The sequence below is a fragment of the Salmo trutta genome, chromosome 25 (genome assembly GCF_901001165.1).
Source record: "Salmo trutta chromosome 25, fSalTru1.1, whole genome shotgun sequence".
Lineage (NCBI taxonomy): Eukaryota > Metazoa > Chordata > Actinopteri > Salmoniformes > Salmonidae > Salmo > Salmo trutta.
In genome coordinates, this window is record NC_042981.1 from 22848994 (window position 1) to 22873220 (window position 24227).

General features: G+C 43.3%; 2 protein-coding genes across 3 annotated transcripts; one reads left to right on the forward strand and one right to left on the reverse strand.

The window, feature by feature from the left end:
• Nucleotides 1–8003: 8003 nt before the first annotated feature.
• Nucleotides 8004–10470, forward strand: LOC115161794 (lysocardiolipin acyltransferase 1-like). Its single transcript, XM_029712573.1, has 5 exons — nt 8004–8180; nt 8593–8782; nt 8824–8964; nt 9606–9722; nt 10289–10470. Exons 1-5 carry the CDS (start codon nt 8004–8006, stop codon nt 10468–10470), a joined length of 807 nt encoding a protein of 268 aa, XP_029568433.1.
• Nucleotides 10471–15978: 5508 nt separating this feature from the next.
• Nucleotides 15979–18506, reverse strand: LOC115162166 (protein yippee-like 5). 2 transcript variants are annotated; one of them, XM_029713207.1, is made up of 3 exons: nt 18160–18506; nt 17698–17856; nt 15979–17408 (listed from the first exon to the last, which is right to left on the reverse strand). In XM_029713207.1, exons 2-3 carry the CDS (start codon nt 17836–17838, stop codon nt 17184–17186), a joined length of 366 nt encoding a protein of 121 aa, XP_029569067.1. In that variant the 5' UTR covers nt 17839–17856; nt 18160–18506; the 3' UTR covers nt 15979–17183. The 2 variants fall into 2 exon arrangements, with proteins under 2 accessions (XP_029569067.1, XP_029569065.1); XM_029713205.1 differs by having other exon boundaries at nt 17698–17889; nt 18160–18501.
• Between the last annotated feature and the right edge of the window lie 5721 nt (nt 18507–24227).

The window sequence follows — 24227 nt, forward strand, 5'->3', positions numbered from 1 at the left end:
AGAGAGAGGGAGAGAGAGAGAGAGAGCGAGAGATAGAGAGAGAGAGAGAGAGAGAGTGAGAGAGAGAGAGAGAGAGAGCGAGAGAGAGAGAGAGAGAGAGAGAGAGAGAGAGAGAGAAAGAGAGAGAGAGAGAGAGAGAGAGAGAGAGAGCGAGAGAGAGAGAGAGAGAGAGAGAGAGAGAGAGAGAGAGAGAGAGAGAGAGAGAGAGAGAGAGAGAGAGAGCGAGAGAGAGAGAGAGAGAGAGAGAGAGAATGTGTTTCAAGTTAATTTCTCATTGTGTATTTCACATTGGTTTATTATCTATTTCACTTTCTTTAGCAATGTAAACATATGTTTCCCATGCCAATAAAGCCCTTTGAATTGAATTGACATGCGGTAGAGAGAGAAAGATGCGGTAGAGAGAAGGTGAGCGAGAGAGATTAGATATAGAGAGGAAGGTAGAGAGAGAGAAAGATGGGGGAGAGAGAGATGAGAGAGATGAGGTACGCTACGGTCACAAGACGCAGGCCTCCTAATTGTCCCTAGAATTTCTAAGCAAACGGCTGGAGGTAGGGCTTTCTCCTATAGAGCTCCATTTTTATGGAATAGTCTGCCTACCCATGTGAGAGACGCAGACTCAGTCTCAACCTTTAAGTCTTTACTGAAGACTTATCTCTTCAGTAGGTCCTATGATTAAGTGTAGTCTGGCCCAGGAGTGTGAAGCTGAACGGAAAGGCTGGAGCAACGAACCGCCCTTGCTGTCTCTGCCTTGCCGGTTCCCCTCTTTCCACTGGGATTCTCTGCCTCTAACCCTATTACAGGGGCTGAGTCACTGACTTACTGGTGTTCTTCCATGCCGTCCATGGGAGGGGTGCATCACTTGAGTGGGTTGAGTCACTGACGTGGTCTTCCTGTCTGGGTTGGCGCCCCCCCCTTGGGTTGTGCCATGGTGGAGAATTTTGTGGGCTATACTCGGCCTTGTCTTCGGACGGTAAGTTGGTGGTTGTAGACATCCCTCTAGTGGTGTGGGGGCTGTGCTTTGGCAAAGTGGGTGGGGTTATATCCTGCCTGTTTGGCCCTGTCCGGGGGTATCATCGGATGGGGCCACAGTGTCTTCTGATCCCTCCTGTCTCAGCCTCCAGTATTTATGCTGCAGTAGTTTATGTGCAGGGGGGCTAGGGTCAGTCTGTTTCATCTGGAGTATTCTCTTGTCTTATCCGGTGTCCTGTGTGAATTTAAATATGCTCTCTCTAATTCTCTCTTTCTCTCTTTCTTTCTTTCTCTCGGAGGACCTGAGCCCTAGGACCATGCCTCGGGACTACCTGGCATGATGACTCCTTGCTGTCCCCAGTCCACCTGGCCATGCTGCTGCTCTAGTTTCAACTGTTCTGCCTGCGGCTACGGAACCCTGACCTGTTCACTGGACGTGCTTGTTGCACCCTCGACAACTACAATGATTATTATTATTTATGAACATTTTAACATCTTGACCATGTTCTGTTATAATATCCACCCGGCACAGCCAGAAGAGGACTGGCCACCCCTCATAGCCTGGTTCCTCTCTAGGTTTCTTCCTAGGTTTTTGGCCTTTCTAGGGAGTTTTTCCTAGGGAGTTTTTCCTAGCCACCGTGCCTCTTTCACATGCATTGCTTGCTGTTTGGGGTTTTAGGCTGGGTTTCTGTACAGCACTTTGAGATTTCAGCTGATATACGAAGGGCTATATAAATAAATTTGATTTGATTTGATTTTGATTTGAGTGATGAGGTAGAGAGAGAGAGTAAACGAGAAAGACAGGAGATAAGGAAATTAGACAATTATGCAAGACCCAGTAAGAGGGGTGGGGTGAAAGGGAAGAAGACTTGAGTTAAATCATCCCTGTCTCTTTTCTGAACCCCATGCACCCCTTTCTCCTCCCCTCTCTTTTCTCCTGTGAAGCTGTCAGGGCCAACCCTACTACCACGACCAGCACTACAAGCCAGGTGGTCAGCCTGGAATTCAGCTATCAGCTTGAATCCTTGGGATGGGTCATTGTTGGTCCCCTGACAGCTTCCCTCATGAGAAGAAAGGAGTATGGTACCATGAGGGTCATCCACCTAATGTCCATGTCCTCACCAGCACCACAAGCCAATCAGTCAGCCGGGAATGCGCACACTGGCTTGAAGATGAACAGGCACGGCTGACTTCAATAAACTCGTTAAGGGTGTGGCTGGCTACTCAATCAGGCGCCACACTTATCAGCTGCTGGTTTCCCCTCACGGGGAAGAGGACTGAGAGAGCAGGTAGCTCTAGTTGCAAGTTTTATTTGCTGAACATTTCTTGATTCTTGAAGAGATCGTTTAGGTTGGAACCTTATAAGCAAAAAAATCTATTTTGTTTTGAATTTACCCTGCCCCATGAGCCTCTGTAATAGAAACCTAGCCTAGCTCTGGTCAGTGACATCACACCTCCCCACTGGCTGCCACATCTCCCAAATAGTACAAGGGGTCAGAAGGGACAAGAATGTTTAAAAACAACAAACCAGAAGAAATGTTTTCTCTCCAATAAAGTCTTGTTAAAGCGCTATCTATAGACTCCTTTGAAAATAAACCCAAGACACAATGTCCAATGCCCGAAAACAACATCCTCTGTCTGTCTCACAGTCCGAGTGAAACGACAATGTTCTTACACTGTTATATGTTGAATGTTTTCACCCTATGTTTTCACCCAGGTTCTTTTATTAAGAATCTCTTCTGAGAAATGGAAGCATACCGCTGAGTGTCGTATTGACATGTTTAATTAAAAGCCAAGTAGGCTATTTCAAGAGGGACTTGTAGTGTCACCTCTTCACGTGGTCCATTAACTTAAATACTCTTGTCAAAAATTCAGTGGTACTGATGATGGATAAGGTCATCACGTGTTTTCTTCTTCAGTTTGAGCTTGCAGGCACCATTCAACAGGAAGGATGCAGCAATGGCCGGGTGTGTGTGCTCATCTCATCTGTGTCTTTCTCTGTTGTCAAATGTGAACTAGCATTGAAACAGAACTCAGTGAGGTTGTTTCACAGCATAGCTTTCAGTATCCCTCTGAAGTGATGCGCTGACCCTGGAGATGTTAACTGATGAACCCCTACAGTCCACTCAGACACTCAGATAATGTGCATGACACAGGGAGCAGGCCATGAAAAGTCTTGAGAGAGAGAGAAATAAACACTTCACTGACTGCTGTGGTAATTTAGTAACAGAGGAACTGGTCACAGCTTTGGGTAAAATAACAAAATGACACCAGCTTGTTCTTTGTCATTCCTTTAAAAGTCTTGGAGCAGAGATTCCAGATCACAATCATTATGAAGTACAGTTGATTGCTAATTATATGCATCACAAATACACATAATCACCAACACTATCTTCTTCTCTCTTATGCACTTTGATTAGAGGAGGAAGTCTGATAAAGCTGTTCGAGTCCCCTTCAAGCCAACACAGCAGGCCTGCTGTCCACTTTTCCTCACCCAGCCCACATAAACAGGGTCCCCTGATGGCATGTGCTTGAGTGAGAGTAAGAAGTTGAGAGGTCATTCGAGTTAAAAGGTTAGCTAGCTAGCTATGGCGGCTGCAAAGCATGCATCCATCTCACAACGTTAACTTTCATAAATGCAATCTTAATATACAAAAATAATATTTGTGCATCTACCACGCATGCGTTCACAACAACCAGCGTGTCCGCAAAAGAGGTTTCGCTTCAGCAACTGGTTTTATGCTAGCTTGCTAATGCTAGCTGGCTAGTAGCTATGTTGCAACCAAGTTGTTGACATTTCGTCTTGCCCCACCCGACAGGTGCTAATTTGTAGTGAATTTGAAGCGAATAACATTCAGGTGGGTAACAATTTTTGCCAAATGTTTACATTTCTCATGATCCTCTGATACTGAGTGAAACTTTCTTTTGGCGAACCAGTTTATAAGCCTGTGTTAGCAAGCCAGCCGTTGCCAGCAGCTGTTATTTAGACTAGCTTGCTAACGTTAGGCTAACTGTCTACCAGGACTGGCAAAGCTGAGGTAGCTAGCGAATCTAGCGTGCTAACTAAGCAGCTAAAATAAAAGCAGATAACTAGTTAGTAAAGAGTATATTACATTTCAGTTAAAGCATTGCTTTAGTTTTTGGGGGGAAAAACTAGCTAGCTAGCAATTATGTTTACAGCTGACACTACTATTTTACAAGAACACACATTAAGACCTTTTTTATTTGTTTAGGGGTGCAGAACTAGCCTAGGTATTGCATGTGAAGGTGGAAAAGTTTTAATGTCACGTACACCACCTAATTTAGAGTCCTGGATGATGTACTGGTTCTGTCCGCACCACCCTAAGTAGTGGCATGCGATCGAGGGCGGTGCTGTTGCCATACCAAGCAGTGATGCTTTCCACACTGCCAGGTCATTGCAGTAGCTAAAAAGGATTTAGCTGGTAACCTACCCAATAATCCCTGTCATTGAGTTGAAATCAAGGTGTGCTGTTGGAATGTGAAAATGGCTCAGCTCATGATGAATAAATGAAGAGTCTACTAACTACTATGCTTTTGATGTTTTTCTTCCAGTTTAGACTGCAGCATCAACCTCATTAAACTGCATTCTCTCTGTCAAATTGAGTTATTTTCCAGGGATTAAGCACAACCCATAATAAGACCATTTGCCCTCTATGTGTTCTGACACCAACACAAATCCTCACAGTGGTGATGTCCATTAGCGAAATGAGCAGGCTATCTCCTGGTCACATTCCAAACACTTCTAGGCCTTATCATTCTTGATGAGATTTTTAGAAAGCTTTACACACACGTGCGCACACATTCTGCACAAGGTGTTTCTTTCTGGAGGAGGGATGGCAGTGCTTTATGTGGGCCTCTGTGGGCACAGTATCCGGGCCAACTGGCCTAACCCTGACGAGAGTCCTAACTGAATGGTCGGCCTCTTAGATATGAAGTCATCACTGCACTGGCACTTGCTCTCTAGAACCCAAGGCATTATCCCAATAATGTTTTGCTATAAGCACTGCTAACCAGGGGGACCATGTGAACTACAATCCCGACACTCTGTTTTAACGTTTACAAACGTCAATTATCATCACTTATCTTTCATATCAGCAAGAAAGAATCTTTCAAATAAAAAGTATACCCTTACTGTAGCCGGTTTGCACACATCCATACAGTTGTGTCCCTAAAACCGACGAACTACACTTTCACTACAATTCCTCCCCAGTTACACTTACACAAAGGTGTTCGAGCACACTAGATAGCTAATTAGCACAGGTGGTCGCCTCTGTCTTCTGTCTGTCTTCCGTAAATAAACGCTGTAACATGGAGATATGGCTGTGTGGGAACACTAACCCCAACCTTATAAAGGTGTATAGTAATTGAACCTTTTTATTATTATTATTATTACTTGCTGATATGAAAGATATGTTCCTTATGTTTCCAAAACTGTACCGCAAGAGATGAGTGTTAACAGAACTTCCCAGGCCAGAAGATACCTTCACTCATAGACGCTAAAGGTGGTTAGCATCTATGAATGGGCTACACTGGCCCCATTGTCCTATTCAAGTGCAATCAGTGTGCCCTGTCTATTACAGGCACAGTTCATATTGAAAGTGGGCTAACCTTACAGTCTACTGTATGTACTGACTAGGTCCACAGGCTGCGTATTGATCATTGGCACAACTAAGCCTTTTTACAGGTGTGAGTGTGTGTGTGTGTATCTGGGTGTGTGTTTGTGTTCTGGCTTTTTTGTACTCTCCCTGATCTTTATCAGAGATCCAATGGGTAAAAGTTATTAAAGCGTTGTTCTTTTCCCCGCTGACTAACCCTCACCCTCCCCTCCCTGCGAACTGCAGCACTCATCACAGACAGCAGGCAGCAATTAGCTGTGAGCACAGTGGAGATGGAACCCAGGGGTTGAAGTCCTCTCTGTTTTTCCACTGCAACATAGAGGGTTGTTCAGCTAGCCTAACTCACAAGTTGAATTACTCTGGCTAATGGTTTTGAGAGCAGAGAACCAAGAATGGGCACGTCTTGTTGTTTAGACATGGTTGACCTCTCATTTCCATTTCCTCTATGGTGATATCTGGTCTCCACTCAAAATGATTTCCAGATTATGCAGGGTCAGACTACGAGCAGATATATATGTTTCATTGCAGTTAGGCTAGATCACATTTTGCTATGGTGATTGAATAAACATTTAATCAACCCTCATTATATAGACTTAAAATCACATTTTCTATGATTTTATTAGTCCTACACCATTGAACATCGAAAGAAAATGTTTTCCGTGAGCGTGTGAATAGCCTACATCCCTCCCTTGCCTACATCCCTCATGATGTGATGACTTTATCACTTTTCACCTCTCATCCTCTGGGGACCATAAAGGTGTGTGTGCTCTAGCATGTTCCTGCCGACACGTATGTGTGTGTGTGTGTGTGTGTGTGTGTTTGTGTGTGTTTGTGTGTGTGTGTGTGTGTGTGTGTGTGTGTGTGTGTGTGTGTGTGTGTGTGTGTGTGTGTGTGTGTGTGTGTGTGTGTGTGTGTGTGTGTAAGTATGTTATGGGGGAGAGCAGTAACAGGGGAGGCGTAATTGTGACAATTGTGCTGAGCCAGCGTGTTCCTCACCTCTCCCGTGCTTCATATTTTCCATTGCTAAAAAACAACAACCCTTATACGCCCATCCTGGCTCTGTATGACACACACCTGAGTTGTTATTCCATCAACCACTTTGAATGCTGCTACCGGGAGACCTGCCGTGTAATGGTACTGCTGTTGCTAAGCGTGGTGGTAATTACGTGAGGGGGATGGAAATGGGAGACTTGTGCGATTACAGCGTTAATGGAGGTGGAGGAGTGTGAACCACAGTTCAAAACACCTGCTTGGTAGAGCAGAACTCCCTGTAGCCGAGCTCAGGTTCACTGTGTCTGCAAGACCAAGCAATAAAGACTAACAGCATGAATAAAGCCATATGTTCTACTGATTTAGTGTTATGATTTATTTTTTTCTTCATAGGCTTATACTTTTATCCAAAGCCACATGCATAGCATACATAGCCAACATCCCCATTTTTAGGGTAATAGGTGACACTGACAGTAGTTCTGGGAAAGTTTGTCCCACCTGCTGGGTTTATACTTTTTGTTAGGATATGCTCATTGGTTGGCAATACTGAGCTGTTAAGGCCCCATAAACCTAAATCTGATACACTGCTCCACTCAGCAACTGATTTCTATGAACACTAGTAGACACAAAGGGTCCCTGTGGGGCAAGACTAAATATCATCTGACATGATCATATGGAGATTTGCCGTCAGCTGTCAAAGTCTCTGTACTGGGTTTTGAATTTCAGCATGTTTATGTTACATCTGATTTATTAGAAATAACACCTACTGTAATACAGCAGTAGCTTTGAAAAGAACAAAATGGAATATAGGCCAAGGCGTATGACAGTGTTGAGTGGACCCCAGATGGCATCATTCTCGAAAGCATGATCCAACAAAAGACAGCTGTAGGCTGAGTTATATGCAAAAATATTTAGGCTATTCAGTGGAAATGTGAAATGTTCAGGTCTAAAAAAAGGTTGTCAGGCGAGCTGCATATATTCCAGTCTCCCTGCTCACAGAATTTTAACAGTAAGAAACTCCTGGCTCCAACCCCTATTTACATTCCACAATAGGAATGTCTGCCTTGGTTTTTCCACTGTTTGTGTGGAAGTGTTTAGGAAGATGAACAGAACAGGAGGGTTTACTAGTTATGAGGACATTGATAACTCCATTTGTCTTACGTTAGGCAACTCCATGATTCATCCAATCCTTCCTCATTACTCCTAAGCTTGCTGTTCCATATCCGCCGAGAATTCTAGAGAATTGATTAGCTTACTTTGGAAGTGTTAATATCCTATGTACAGTATATCTGCTTCATGATCAGTTTAACTGCTTTTACTGTAGTGAACTAACAAGTTCACTGATGCATTAAGAGAGTCCAAATATAAATGTGAAATCATCTCTCTCTCTCTCTCTCTCTTCCAGGTATGGTGGTGTCAGTGCGGGGGCTTTACTTTGTGGTGACCCTGTTTCTGGGTAGTTTCCTTGGCAGCATCTTAATGCTAGTCTCTGTGCTTCCTCTCATGCTGATGTCACCCGCCTGGTACCGCTGGATCACAGACTGCATGTGGTTCATATATTTACACCAATCTGTTCCTGTCTCTGTCTGTGTTCCTTACCTCTGCATCTTCTTACTTATATCTGTCTTTTTTATCACCTTTGTTTGACCACGGTGGTTTAACTGTTTTGCCTTTTTGGTTTTGACCTCCTAACCTTCTTTGATGTGTTCCCTAGACCTTTCTTGATCTCTTGCCCTGATGTTTTTTGACCTCTCACTGACCTTGTTTTGTACTATTCTTGGCCTTTTTTTTGTCTAGAGATGATGAGGTTTATACAGGGTGCTCTTGTGAATAAGAATGCAAATACAGGGGAATACAGTAGGACCAAATTAAATGACAGTCTTTCTGTTCCTCCTTCCTTCCTTCCTTCCTTCCTTCCTTCCTTCCTTCCTTCCTTCCTTCCTTCCTTCCTTCCTTCCTTCCTTCCTTCCTTCTCTCCCTCCCTCCCTCTGTGCAGGCCTTGCTGGAGCTGGTGTTTGGGGTAATGGTGGTGATCACGGGTGATGGCTTCATCCCAGGGGAGCATAGTGTGATCATCATGAACCACCGGACCCACCTGGACTGGATGTTCCTGTGGTGCTGCCTGCTGAGGTATAGCTACCTGCACCTGGAGAAGATCTACCTCAAGGTGGGTATAGGCAACATACGCACACACACAGATAAACATGTGCGCACACACACACCTCAGCATGGGTTACACAGTGCTTCATCTTCATCAAGCGTCAGTGGGAGGAGGACCACAGCCACATGGGGAACATGCTGGAATACTTCTGTGACATCAGAGAGCCCCTGCAGCTCCTCCTCTTCCCTGAGGGCACTGACCTGACCGGTAACAGCTTTCAGTGACATCAGCCAACCAGCCAACCAGGGCAATGATTGTTGGATAGGACATGAGCACCCTGCATCAACCGTTTCCAGCTCTCATCCCCAAGCCTGTTAACATTGGTTTTATACTGTAACTCCCTGAGGATGTATGGGTGGTCTATGTGTATCTCTGTGTATGTGCATACAATGTTCTTAAAATCAGTTTGACTTACAGACCCAGGGCCAGATATGACACATTATAAGTAATAGTTTTAGTAATACATCCTACATTCCCTCCTACTCTCCCGGACGGCTGGTGGTGGGATTTGGATCAGTGTGGCCCCCTGACTATTTCTGTGACCCTTTCTGGATCAAAAATGTCTTAGCATTGTCCCTCAGAGGATAGCTAGGGATCCACAGGTGTAGAGCTCCAGCTAGGCTAGTGTCATATCTTTTAGTTAAATCAACTTGATAAAAAATGATATTTTATTAATATCTATGGAGGAACATGATATAAAACTAATGTTCTCTCACTCTTACAGTAGTGTGTTAAACCCTATCGAAGAATTGAATGTAAAATGTCATCTTGTGACAGTCAATTATTATAGATGTTGACAATATTATTGAGGCTACTTCACATTCTCTGTTGTCCTCTCTCTCCTGCAGACTACACTAGAGCAAGAAGTGATGACTTTGCGGAAATGACCGACCTGCCTAGGTTTGAGTATGTGCTGCAACACCGCACCACCGGATTCACCTTCATCATGGACTCTCTCTGCAAAGGTCAGGGGTTCACTTTATTGATATATACTGTTATTCTTTACCCATTTTGCACAACATGCACTAAAGTTTAACCAAGGGTGTTTTAGTGACTTTGTATTGTAGTCCTCATTAGTTAGCACTTGTTATGACAAGCGTTAGCCTATGTCATTCAAATGATTCAAGCGTGAAGGGAAAGTAGATTTTTATCTCAATGAGATGAACCTCATTAAATAAAGGTTAAATAAAAAAATAACAAGCCACATCAAACAGTGTTTTTCTTTAGAAATCTCAGACTAGTGCTTCATCAACACTGTGACACATTACAGCACCCCCAGGCATCTCATATTGCCTTGTTACATAATCCTGGCAGCCCTCCAGCAGTCTTAAGTACTGCCGCTTGCGCCGCTTAGCTGGCCAGTGTTCTGAACCGCGGTGATGTCATCGGACTTGTTCCCTCACTTCTTTAGTTACATTGACTCAAGTGTATGGGTCTTCCACATCAGCGTCTGCACAAACCCCACGGTTAAAATAAAGATGCACGATGTTGGTCATACAGGTTGTGTAACCACCCCTCCCCTCCTTTACAGGAAACAACCTGGATGCCGTCCATGACATCACCGTGGCCTACCCCAAGAACATCCCCCAGACAGAGCACCACCTGATCCTGGGGGAGTTCCCCCGGGAGATCCACTTCCCTTTGCGTTGCTGCGAGGCCTCTATCCTCCCCTTCCGTCCTGCAGGACTGTACCTGTACATTGCCGATCTGTAAATAGCACACCCAACTACCTCACCCCCATATTATTACTTACCCTCTTGCTCTTTTGCACCCCAGCGTCTCTACTTGCACATCATCATCTGCACATCCATCACTCCAGTGTTAATGCTAAATTGTAATTATTTCACCTCTATGGCCTATTTATTGCCTACCTCCCTATTCTTCTACATTTGCACACACTGTACATAGATTTGTTCTATTGTGTTATTGGCTGTACGTTCGTTTATGTGTAACACTGTGTTGGTGTTTTTGTCGCACTGCTTTGCTTCATCTTGGCCAGGTCGCAGTTGTAAATGAGAACTTGTTCTCAACTGGCCTACCTGGTTAAAAAAAGGTGAAATAAAATTAAAAAATAAAAGGACCCAGGAGCACTGGGCTGAAATGGAGGTCCGCCTGAGTGACCTCTACGCCGCTGAGCCCCGGGGCTTTCCACAGGGAGTGTGCCGCGTGCCCCCATGTAAGACAGAGCTCCACATGGCTCTGATCAAAACAGCCTCTCTGTTCTACTGGAGCTCCTTCATAACCTAACTACGCATACCTCTGGCTCTGGGTCCCGCTCCATTTGTACTTCCTGTTGATGATGGGTCTACTTCGGACAGAAGCTGATTGGAGGGCTGGAACTATTGGAGCTGGCCTGTCATCTCAACTGGAAGTCTGTGACCGGGGACGAAAAGAAAAAGGTGGTGGGTGGGAACGGGAAGTGGTCATAGTGACTCATCATAGCCATTAAGATGTAACGCCTTCATGTGTCTGACCGTCTGTTGCGGTCTTTCCTTGCATTATACAATTAAGAGGACTCCTCGTTCATCCTTTCTGCTCTTATATGATTTTATTTCATATCATTCTTGAACCAGAGTGTCATAATAATAGCCAGAATACTATTTCTTAGTTCAGTTATAGCTATGTGTTTTAAATTGATTTTATTATTGTTTTGTGTTTCCCTTGGTTATGTATTTATTTATTTTAAGTGATGGAAGAGAGCCATAGTATAGAGCACTCATACATTAGATGTGTGTATGCTATGATCATTTTTGCCTTTATTGTTCTGTGTTTAGCCAATGTAGATTATCCATTAGTCAAGCCAAATTAATCACTGTTTCTGCAAGCAATCATTAGCCAACAAAAACTGATTACCGGTAGAACTGAATGCTTTCAGTCGAAGTGATGAGTCAATCGTGCACTTAAAGTGTTTGCTGGCAGGGAATCTGAACACTGTCTAACACATTAAGGCTACTATCAATCCATTTACATTGAGCCTTTATAGACGAGCTAAGCTGTTTTCATTGCTTACCTCTCGATAAACCTGTAAACCTGATCATTTTTGTATACATGCTGGAAGTAGCTTTTGCACCAGGAAATCCAAAGGCAGAAATCAGCCATGTGATGTAGAATGGAATCAAACTAAATGTAGTAGTCTGCCAAAACTGGGCAGGGCAGTTCCACCACGCATCGCTGCTAAGGTATTTGTGGACTGCAGCAACACTTTCATACACTCTTTATTGGAATGGGCGAAGGTTCAGGAATCGAGATCTGAGACTGAGCAAATGCAAAGCAGCTTAGAAAGAGAGGGTGGAGGGTGGAAGAATGTAATTTAGACAACACCCACAACGTCCAAGGGGGACACAGAGGACCAGACTTGGAGTGGAAAACTGGCCTTGAAGTCGCCCTAATCCAAAGAAGCCTCATGCCCACCTCTTTCTCTCCCCAGAAAACTTGCATCGATGCTCTCAGTGCGCTAAACTCAATTAGCGAACGACAGCTGAGAAGGCTCTACCGATTATGACAAAAAAAACAAAGAAATTAAAACGATAGCATGGGCAGTGCTATGTCCACTAGTAACCTAGTGGACTGCCAATCCAGAACCATTTTTATGAAGGACACTGTTTGATCTACCGACCACCTCAATACTGCAGGTCAAATTATAATTTTTGTAAGAATAAAATGAGATGGTAACCATCGATGGTTATCGATGTGTTTTTGTTTCTTGGAATACGAGGCCCTGTTGTTCAGGTGTATGGGCTGGTTCCAGCCACTGTGATTAGACTGCGTTAACAATTCTCTCATCAGGATGTCAATGGCTTACCAAATAACTACTCATCTTTCTATTACTAGAATCTCTGAAACAGTTGGAATTTACACATTTCACCCATCTCTCTCCGTCTCTCTCTCATCTGTTCTCTTTGTTTTCCTTTATCTTTCTTGGTTTCTCAAAATTCTCTATTTCTCTGTTGGGTTTTCTCTGTGTTTTGTTATTGTCCATAATAGAATCAACTTCTGATGCTGGACTCTTTTACAATCACTGTCCTCAGATAAATCTTTACAGGCCAATGTTGTCAGTTATCACGCTGTTCAATAAATATAACATTTCATCCCATGCAGATGCCCTGCTTTGTGTGTCTTGTTTGAAAATGTGCAATGTAAAATTCATTCTTCACTGATTGGTGTTCAGGATGCTGACCCAACATTATATCAGCTCACCACTGTCGGTGGTCCAAAAATTCAACAAAACTACTTTGACAAGCTGTACTACCATTAGAATATTGTAGTTGTGGTCTCTTGGAGCAGTCCTAGTAAACATTGTAGTGAATGAATCAATAAGACCGTGCACGCTCATGTTACAGCCATAGTGAGCTCACACCATAGACCATATATATAAACACACTCACCACACCAGTCTGCTGTGGCACTGACAGACAGAGGGCAAGCGATTTGAAGGTGAAGCAGTGTTTCCGTGGCAACAAATGTTGACTCATCCGTACCCTAGCAACGTGATGCAGAATGATGTCAATGGAAAGCATGCTATTTTTTCCTCTACTGCTAACGGTATGATGCCAGTTGTGTATGAGTCAGTGTGTGTGTCAGTGTGTGTGCATTGCGTGGGTGTTGGGTCTATGAGCTGTGTCTGCAAGCATGAGTCTCTGCTCTGATTTTAAATCCCAGCTCATTAATGCTTGAGGTAGAGAGGGAGGGAGTGACGCTGACATCCTTGCGAATAAATGAGGGCGAATGCAGGCCAGGTTGATACAGGACTTTTAGAAATAGCCACTCCAGGGACTATAAATCACAGGGCAATTATGCATATGGCTCTAATTATTACCTTAACTGTTGCTTTCATCATCCTTGTGCTTTGGCTGAAATGAAGTCCACACTCACTATGATAGATATTACAGTGGGTGGAAGGATGATGATACAGCTTCCATCATTCTGTTGACTGGTTGCAATGACACATCACGAGACATGTTCCTATTCCTTCTCATCCCTGGAGGAACATGAAACCAGGAGCTCTTTTTAGCATAGCTTTCTTAATCCACAGATAAAAGGGGAAACCTAGTTAGTTTCTAGTAATCTCTCTTCCTTCAGTCTTCTTCTTCTTTTGTGGACTTTAGATGGTGGTTGGCAACCAACTTTAAGGTGCATTACCGCTACCAACTGGACTGGAGTGTGGACCTCAGTTTATCTTTCAATCACCCACGTGGTATATGCTTCTAAAAACCAATGAGGAGATGGGAGAGGTGGGACTTGATGCATGTCATGCGTCAAAAATGTAACCAAGTTCTATTTTAGCACCTGGCTACACAGACGTGCGCAAGTGATTTGGATGAAATTATTGAATAACATGTATGTGTAAATGTATTTTGCAACGCTTGCACACGCAACATGGGCAATGTTGTCAGCATGTCAGAGGGGAAAAGGATAACCAACACAATACATATTGGGGACAAGAAACTTGTTTGTTCATCTGATTGTTTTGTCTACCTTGAGTATTGGTGGAGCTGGTTATGTCTGGCACTCAACATTGCTATTTTAATCCACCCTCCTTTAACACCCTGACCCTCATCCTCTTTAGTTCAATCACCTGAGATGCCTCACAAGTACACTACTGTGCACAAACCACAGCTAGTTCTAACAAAATGGATCACACAGGGTAACCCATTCTGTCCCGCAAAACCTGTGCAGTTAATCAGGATTTGTTAGAGCTTGCCTGGTAAGTGATTGGTAGCACTCTTGCTTGAGTGATTACAGATGCTGCTGATTCTACCATCCATAACACAAACACACTCAGACTAACACCCACAGACAAAGATGGCTTCCAACAGGATCAACTGTAAAAATATCCCCCGTGTTCAGCTCTGTAATATGTATGGGTGGATTAGGAATGCTTTGTCACTGCCTGTTAATAAGCCAATTTCACACACCACCAAACCCCTTTATAGTGGTGATATTTGTGGCCTGTGTTGAGTCACAGAACAAATTATTGTGGTTGCTTGGTCTGTGTTCAGACAGCTGTGCCTGTTTGACTCCTTATCTGGGTTGACTTGGTTCCCATTCTCACATTTTCCACTACTCTTTGTACCCACCTTGACGATCTCCACAATCAGTTTGATGTGAGTTAGTAGTTTTATATTCATTTTTTATGTGTGTTAATTCTCCACTTTCCCCTAATGGAGAGCATCTTCCTTGTATTTTCAATTGTGTTGTATGTGTAAAAATTATTCAAATTGTATGTTTCCATTTAGAATCTTTACATTCTTTAGCAGTGATGTAACAAAGTTTGAGACAGGTGAAAGTGGTGAGGTGGTTCCTGTGTAGGCTATTCACTAACGCAGTGTGATTAACCCTCCAACTTTGCTGTTATTCTTAGCCTTAGATTCAATCAGATCAAGTGTTAACCAGAGATAGCTGACACCTGCTTAGCTGGTGTAACTGTGTTAGAGCTGTCAAATAAGAGCGGCTGCTCGTGTGGTCATTGTCACGAATCTAGCCCTCAGTCTATAAAAAAATAGTGACTGACTCACTGATCTCCAAATACTATTGAGGTTATTTATGATGCAAGGCGATTTGTAGATCACTCAGTCTCGACTCAGCTGCAATGTCAAACACGTCCACTGTCTAAAGCAGGGGTTTACATACTTTTTCACTTGGGGCTCCCCTTCCAGCATTGGGGAACATCCTGCGCCACATCTATTTCTATGGGCACAAGCACTGTTCATGACACAAAATGTTCACACCCCTCTTGTTTGCAGAGAGAATTGTGCAGGTTTAAAGCTTATTTCCTGCAATTCTACAATTCTAGGGTGCAAGAACATTTTGCAGTTTATCTAAAGCAAATTTTCTTGGAATTCTATACATTTTGCCATGTCTAATGTTTATTCATGTGATATTTGAGTGACAAAAAAATTACAACAATATCTCTGGGCTAAAAAAACGACATTAAAAGACCTTAGCTGACATGGGCTAGTTGATCTGGACATTTCTGACAGGTTCTAAATAGCTCTCAAAAGGTCTGCAATGACTAACATGACAAGAGGAACTGATGATGCACTACCCAATTTCGAAATTCCATGTTGTGCATTTTACTATTACAGTTTGGAAACCACTGGTCTATAGGATAACCATTGTTACATCACAGCACGCATTGTATTTTTAGTATGTAATCAGTATTCTGGTGCCATCTAGTGATCTAAAGCTCAAACTGCACCAAACAACATTTGGAAACATTACTTTTAGCAAGAATACACACTTTATTCAGAAATCATCAGTACAGAGGAAAAATTGCCCAAGCAGGCTAACTGGAAAAAGAGACAATCTTACTCTTTTTTTATACCTCATATCAAGAAAAACATCAGACCTTGTTTTTTAAAAATACATTAAAAAAACCAATAATAATCATAATAAAAGCAATATTTTTTTATACTCATTCTGTAATTTCTAGGTAAATGTTTTTCAATTATTTGTATTGTATTCACGTGACATTATACTGCACTGTTGGAGCTAGTAACATAAGAATTTTGCTGCACCTGCTATAACACCTGCAAATCTGTGTACGCGACTAATAAACTTTGATTTGAAAAGCAAACCAATTAAAACAATGACTCCACTGAGAATAAAAATACAATAATGATACTAACCATTAATACAATTATAATAATTTCTGATGATCATGTGTTATTTCTATCTATTGAACATTAACCTGGGCAGAGATTGGAAACAAAGAACAGCATGACAGAGAACACAGATCCCTTCATTCCAACTAGCTGGGAATTGTCAGAGATTGTGAGGAACAGCAACAGTTCATATGAAGGCCAGCCCAGCAGGCCACCAGTCTTTGGGCATGATACTACCCTGCTCAGTTCCTAACTTACTAAGAGCCAATAGGCTGCTCGCACTCCTCACACACAGAAGGAGGGACTTGTGGGGATGTGCATGGCAACAAGCAGGTCCTCACAATGCATGCACAGGCACAGCAGCCAGATAGAGGATAAGGATACACAGTACACACAGCACTGGGAGGGAGTTATAGTGACTGCAGCTGTAAAGTTGACAAAATATCCAGAGTCAGTGAATATATCTACTAATCCTGCATGTGAGCATGTCAAGTGTGTAAATATTAGTCTTTGTGCCTTCCAGTGTGTGTAGTTGCCTTCAAAATCCTGTGTGTGCACGTGTGCATGGAGTCCATAGCTATGTGAAAGCGGGCCCGTCGATGTCTCTAGGTGACAGAAGGTGGTCTCTGAAAGAGAGAGGGGTTTAGGAGAGGCCAACAACGCATCAAGAGATCCAGCCAATCAGGAGAGGTTAAAAAGTCCTAGTTAGGTCAAAGCTGTGGGTGGAGCCAAGACTATTGACCAGTCTCTGGAATAATGAGCTTGGGGCTATGGAGGGTTAGGGCAGGGGCGTGGGGATGAGCAAGTATTTTGAGCATCAGCTCAGGAGTTGTCAGAGGGGACATGTTCTTCGAAGCCCTCGCTCTCCCTGACGAGTGCTCTCTCCAGGATGACGCGGCCCTCCTTGTAGCGCTGGCTGTCCTCGGTGGCAAACTCATAGATCCAGCCCAGCTTGCTGTTGCAGTTCTTACAGCTGACATCTCGCACCATGTGTCTGCCCGTCAGCATCACGCGGTCCTGCACCTCGCTGTACTGCAGGTTCACCACCTTAAAGATAATGAATAATAATAATGAAGAGGTTATTCCACAGTCATAACATGGTAATAAACATGTATGTGTTTGCTAGGTGTGTTACTTCTGTCATTTGTGGAAGTGGGTTTTCTAGGTGTCACGTGTAGTGTAACTTGCTGTGTAAATAATGTGAGTACACTTGTGTGTTATACTTAGCTAAGTATAGTGATAGTGAGCCTGGAATAAAATATATTAGTTTGAGTGTTTATGCATAAAAGGAGTTTTCTGGCTGGTGTCATGGTGTTACAGCGGAGGTGTCGCTTGCCTTGTTGAAGAGGAAGGCTCGGCCGGTGGCTCCGGTGAAGCGGGTGGAGATGAGTTCTGAGCGGTTGGTCAGGATAGTATCACAGTTGGCGCAGGAGAAGAGGCGTGTGCCCCCGATGTGGTCCAGGAAGATCCGCCCCATGGTTCAGTACACACTCACCTGCAGGACCAAACGGAAGGTAAATGGTGTTCTCTGAAAGATAAGACAGAGAGATCATTTAAATTACATCTCTATACTCTGTTCAAAAAACTGTTCAATGAAGAACACAAATCCCTGACAACTGTCATAATACAGTCCCTAACGATAATACAGTCCCTAACGACGCTGTTTCTCGCGCACGAACTCTCTCTTTCATGGCCGTCTTGCCAAACTCAGTAACGCCATATTTAGCAAACGACGTCGATGGCATCAAGAGAAGGTCGGAAAAATATGACATGTTACCTAAACACAACCCAGTCTTACCGTTTAAAGACTTTTCGACTAGTTGGGCTTTAGCTATTTTTAGCTAAGCCGTCCTTTTCCACGTTAATTATTTTATTCCCCAAAGTCTGTTGGGTTCGTTGTCGCTTTGTTGTTCTCTCCCAGCTGTTCCTGCGGATTCTGTATCAACATCCGGTATGTTGACGTGACGTAGAACGTCGCACTGGCACTTAGATCGAACAGCATTCCAGCTATGAACACAGTATTCTGCTCTCTAGTGGGTAGGGTTAGTAAGATTTTTCAACCAAATAGTTTGAGAAGGAGGTAGCTACAGCTCAATATGGCGACCGGAATATGGGCGAGTGGGTGTGTTGAAAGGAAAGTAGCAAGCGTGTGGAAGGAAGTGGTTGTGTCCAAAGGAAAGTAGTAGGCGTGTGTAAAGGAGGGGGTGTGTCGAAGCGCTCTCCTATAGGTTAGAACAGTTCTCAACTGGTTCAGAGGGAAAGGAAGAGGCCCAACTCGATAAAAAAAAAATACAAATAAATTAATAATAATAAGACCCAACTCCGTGGAAAATATGGCTCCATCCAGCAGGTGCCATTTTTGCGTTGTTTCACCAAGGAATACGTTTTAGTATTGAGGTCAATGAGAGAGTGTCGAATTTGGGCAACCGAAATAGCTATTTTGCTACATGAGGTTTATATAATGGAATATAAGTTTCGTAATGCTTATGTTGTTTCGAGTGTACTAATATAGGACACGTGACATCCCTGCAGCTTTGATAAAAAAACACTTTATATCGGCTTTGTCTCGAGATGGCTATGCATATTCATGTCATGAGGCTAGTAGCATAGCATCTATCTCCATTGAATACAGGTGGTTGACGTCAACAACTCTCATAGAATATTCATAAATAAATTACAATAATGATCTGTATCCACCAATCCAAAGAAAGGCGGGAGCTAGCCTCAACAGGATCGGTGGGTCCCCTGCGGGGTTGAGCTAACGTAAATTAATGCGATTAGCATGAGGTTCTAAGTAACAAGAAAATATCCCCAGAACATAGACATATCTGATATTGGCAAAAAGCTTACATTCTTGTTAATCTAACTGCACTGTCCAATTTACAGTATATTTTACAGTGAAAGAATACCAATACCTTTCATTTCACATTTCAACAAACTTCAAAGTGTTTCCTTTCAAATTGTATCAAGAATATGCATATCCTTGCTTCAGGTCCTGAGCTACAGGCAGTTAGATTTGGGTATGTCATTTTAGACAACAACAAAAAAAGGGTCGGATCCTTATTAACCTCTTGACGTTACCCTAGGATAGGGGGCGCCACAGCGCATTTTGAAAAAAATTCGTGCCCATTTTAAACGGCCTACTAATCAAACTCAGAAGCTAGGATATGCATATAATTAATACCTGTGGATAGAAAACACCCTAAAGTTTCTAAAACTGTTTGAATGGTGTCTGTGAGTATAACAGAACTCATATGGCAGTCAAAACCCCGAGACCGATTGAAACAGGAAGTGGAATTCTGAATTTGGCATAGTGAAAAATGATCTGCAAAATATAATCTGGAAAGCTATTTTAAATGCTATATTGATAGTAAATGTATCAATTATTTGCCAAGGGAACAACATTCCCAACTCTCATTGTCAATAATACAATTTTGCCCATATTCTTGATGAAGAATGTTCGTAACTCAATGGTTTAAGAGCCCAAAATCAACCATAATAGCACTGCTAATAGCTCTATAATGAAAATACTGTGATTGAAGAAAATATATACTATCACTTCTATACACTTTCTTCCTGGTTTAAATCATTTCAGTTCAGACGAGTATTTTTTCGTTGTAATAAAATAAAAATGACAAAAACATTTACTCAGACAATCGCGACCCATTCCAAACCTCCCTCGACCCAAATCTGGTTTGCGACCCACCATTTGAGAATCGCTGGGTTAGACTGTTTTCATTTAACTACCGTACAACGAGAGTTAGGACTTCTGTTTTGAAGCCAGAGGACGAGTCTGTCATATTTCACTCTTAGTTTTACGCAAATAATTGTACATTTTTAGTTATAAAATTGACAATTGTTTCTTTTTTAAAATAAAAGTACTGATGATGGGTGTACTGTTGCTTCATACGTTGTATGTGTGTGCTTATGGTGAACTGTAATATCCTATGCTTCACGGAGTCGTGGCTGAACAAGGACATGGTTAACATAAATCTAGCTGCTATTTTTATGCATCGGCAAGACAGAATGGCAGCGTCTCACAAACTCAAGGGCGGGGTATGTGTCTCTTTGTTAAGAACAGCTGGTGCACGATCTCTAATATCAAGGAAGTCTCCAGGTTCTGCTCGCCTGAGTTAGAATACCACATGAGAAGATGTAGACCATACTATTTACCAAGAGTGTTTTCATCTATGTTTTTCGTAGCTGTCTATTTACCACCACAAACCGATGCTGGGACTAAAACCACACTCAACTAGCTTTATAGGGCCATAAGCCAACAAGAAAATGCTCATCCAGAGACAGCGCTCCTAGTGGCCGGTTGTTTTAATGCAGGAAAACTGAAATCTGTTTTGCCTCATTTCTACCAGCATGTCACTTGTGCAACTACATCACCTTGACTCCACACACAGAGACGCATACAAAGCTCTCCCTCGCCCTCCATTTGGCAAGTTTGACCATAACTCTATCGTCCTGATTCCTACTTACAAGCAAAAACTCAAACAGGAAGTACCAGTGACGCTCAATTCAGAAGTGGACCAATGAAACGAATGCTGAGCTACAGGAATGTTTTGTTAGCACAGACTGGAATAGGTTTCGGGATTCATCCGATGGCATTGAGGAGTTTACCACATCAGTCACCAGCTTCATTAATAAATGCATCGACGACGTCTTCCCCACGGTGTCCGTAGGTAGATCTCCCAACCAGAGGCCATGGATTACAAGCAACATCCGCATTGAGCTAAAGGCTAAAGCTGCCACTTTCAAGGAACAGGACACTAAACCGGATGCTTATAAGAAATCCCGCTATGCCCTCTGATGTACCAACAAAGAGGCAAAGTGTCAATACAGGACTTAGATCAAATCCAACTACACTGGTTTTGATGCTCGTCGGATGTGGCAGGGCTTGCAAACTATCACAGATTACAAAGAGAAACCTAGCCACGAGCTGCCCAGTGACGCAAGCCTACCAGATGAGCTAAATGCCTTCTATGCTCCCTTTGAGGCAAGCAACACTGAACCATGCATGAGAGCACCAGCTGTTATGGACGACTGCATGATCACGCTCTCCGGAGCCGATGTGAGTAAGGCCTTTAAATAGGTTCAAATTCACAAGGCCACATGGCCAGATGAATTACCTGGATGCGTACTCAGAGCATGCGCTTTCCAGCTGGCAAGTGTCTTCACTGATATTTTCAACCTCTCCCTGACCCAGTCTGAAATACTTACATGTTTCAAGCAGACCACTATAGTCTCTGTGCCTAAGTACACCAAGGTAACCTGTCTAAATGACTATCGCCCCTTAGCACTCACATCTGTAGTCATGAAATACTTTGAAAGGCTGGTCATGGCACACATCAGCACCATCATCCCAGACATGCTGGACCCACTCCAATTCGCATACCACCATAGATGACACAATCTCTATTGCACCCCACACTGCCATTTCCCACAAAAGGAACACCTATGTGAGAATGCAGTTCATTGACTACATCGCAGCGTTCAACACCATAGTGCCATCTAAGCTCATCATTAAGCTATGGTCCCTGGGACTGAACACTTCCCTCTGCAACTGGATCCTGGACTTCCTGACGGGCCAACCACAGGTGGTGAAGGTAGGCTACAACACATCCGCAAATGCTGACCCTCAACACGGGGGCCCCTCAGGAGTGGGTGCTTAATCCCCTCCTGTACTCCCTGTGTGGCCGTACACGATTCCAACACCATCATTAAGTTTGATGACAACACAACGGTGGTAGGCCTGATCACAGACAACGATGAGACAGCCTATATGGATGACGTCAGAAACCTGGCAGTGTGATGCCAGGATAACAACCTCTCCCTCAACATCAGTAAGACAAAGGAGCTGATCGTGGGCCGAGCACTCCCCCAATCACATCGACGGCGCTGTAGTGGAGAGGATTGAGAGCTTCAAGCTCCTTGGTGTCCCCATCACTAAGGATCTATCATGGTCCAAACACAACAACACAGTTGTGAAGAGGGCACGACAATGCCACTTCCCACTCAGGAAGCTGAAAAGATATGGCATGGGCCCTCAGATCCGCAAAAAGCATCTTGACTGGCTGCATCACCGCTTGGTATGGTACTGCTTGGCATCCGACTGCAAGGCGCTACAGAGGGTAGTGCATACAGTATGGCCCAGTACAACACTGACTCCCTGCGGTGTCAGAGGAAGGCCCAAGAAATTGTCAAAGACTCCATCCACCCAAGCCACAGACTGACTGTTCTCTCTGCTACCGCACAGCAAGTGGTACCAATGCACCAAGTCTGGAACCAACAGTACCCTGAACAGATTCTACCCCCAAGCCGTAAGACTTCTAAACAAGACTGTTAAATAGCTAATGAAATGGCTACCCGGACTACCTTTGCATTAGCTCTCTTGCAATGACTCCATGCACACACACTGGACTCTACCCACACACTCACACCGACACTCCAACACACACATATTGTACACACACTACATGCACACACATGCATACTGATGCCACGCACTCACACACACACATACTTTCACACTCACCACATAGGCTGCTGCTTGTCACTATACCCCTACCTACAGTGCATTCGGAAAGTATTCAAACCCCCAGACCTTTTCCACATTTTGTTACGACAAAAAGCCATATTCTAAAATTGATTAAATCATTCGTTTTTTTCTCATCATTCTGCACACAATACCTCATAATGACAAAGCAAAAACAGGTTTTTAAAATGTATTGCAATTTTATATAAATGTTTTTAACTGAAATATCTAATTTACATAAGTATTCAGACCCTTTACTCAGAACTTTGTTGAAGCACCTTTGGCAGCGATTACAGCCTCAAGTCTTCTTGGGTATGATGCTATAAGCTTGGCACACCTGTATTTGGGGAGTTTCTCCCATTCTTCTCTACAGATCCTCTCAAGCTCTGTCAGGTTGGATGTGGAGCGTCACTGCACAGCTATTTTCAGGTCTCTCCAGAGATGTTAGATCGGGTTCAAGTCCGGGCTCTGGCTGGGCCACTCAAGGACATTCAGAGATTTGTCCTGAAGCCACTCTTGGTTTTTCTTGACTGTGTGCTTAGTGTTGTTGTCCTGTTGGAAGGTGAACCTTCACCCCAGGTTGAGGCCCTGAGAGCTCTGGAGCAGGTTTTCATCAAGGATCTCTCTTTACTTTGCTCCGTTCATCTTTCCCTCGATCCTGACTAGTCTCCCAGTCCCTGCCGGACTGCTGCTGCCACCACCATGCTTCAACGTAGGGATGGTGCCAGGCTTCCTCCAGACGTGACGCTTGGCATTCAGGCCAAAGAGATCAATCTTGGTTTCCTCAGACCAGAGAATACGGTTTCTCATCATCTGAGAGTCTTTAGGGGCCTTTTGGCAAACTCCAAGCAGGCTGTCATGTGTGTGCCAGGTGTGTGCCTTTCCAAGTCATGTCCAATCAATTGAATTTACCACAGATGGACTCCAATCAAGTTGTAGAAACATTTCAAGGAGGATCAATGAATACAGGATGCACCTGAGTTCAACTTCTAGTCTTATAGAAAAGGGTCTGAATACTTATGTAAATCAGGTATTTATGTTTTTATGTTTAATACATTTGCAAAAATTTCTAACAACCTGTTTTCACATTGTCATTATGGGGTATTGTGTGTAGATTGCTGAAGATTTGTATTTATTAATCAATTTTAGAATAAAGCTATAACGGAACAAATGTGAAAAAGTCAAGGTGTCTGAATACTTTCCGAAGGCACTGTACACACATTCATTTTACAGAAATGCTTGGGGAAAAACTATTCAGACATTGGTGCAAAATAAAGTTATTTATTTTTGTCTGTGTACTTATTTACTCCCCCAGTGACCCCCCC

Excerpts from the sequence above, each read along its gene's own strand:
- LOC115162166 (XM_029713207.1), bottom strand. The coding sequence starts at position 17,838 with ATGGGGCGGATCTTCCTGGACCACATCGGGGGCACACGCCTCTTCTCC. Across the intron at positions 17,409-17,697 it reads GAGCCTTCCTCTTCAACAAG|GTGGTGAACCTGCAGTACAG; the intron begins GCAAGCGACACC and ends ATTATCTTTAAG.
- LOC115161794 (XM_029712573.1), top strand. The coding sequence starts at position 8,004 with ATGGTGGTGTCAGTGCGGGGGCTTTACTTTGTGGTGACCCTGTTTCTG. Across the intron at positions 8,181-8,592 it reads ACCAATCTGTTCCTGTCTCT|GCCTTGCTGGAGCTGGTGTT; the intron begins GTCTGTGTTCCT and ends CCCTCTGTGCAG. Across the intron at positions 9,723-10,288 it reads CATGGACTCTCTCTGCAAAG|GAAACAACCTGGATGCCGTC; the intron begins GTCAGGGGTTCA and ends CCTCCTTTACAG.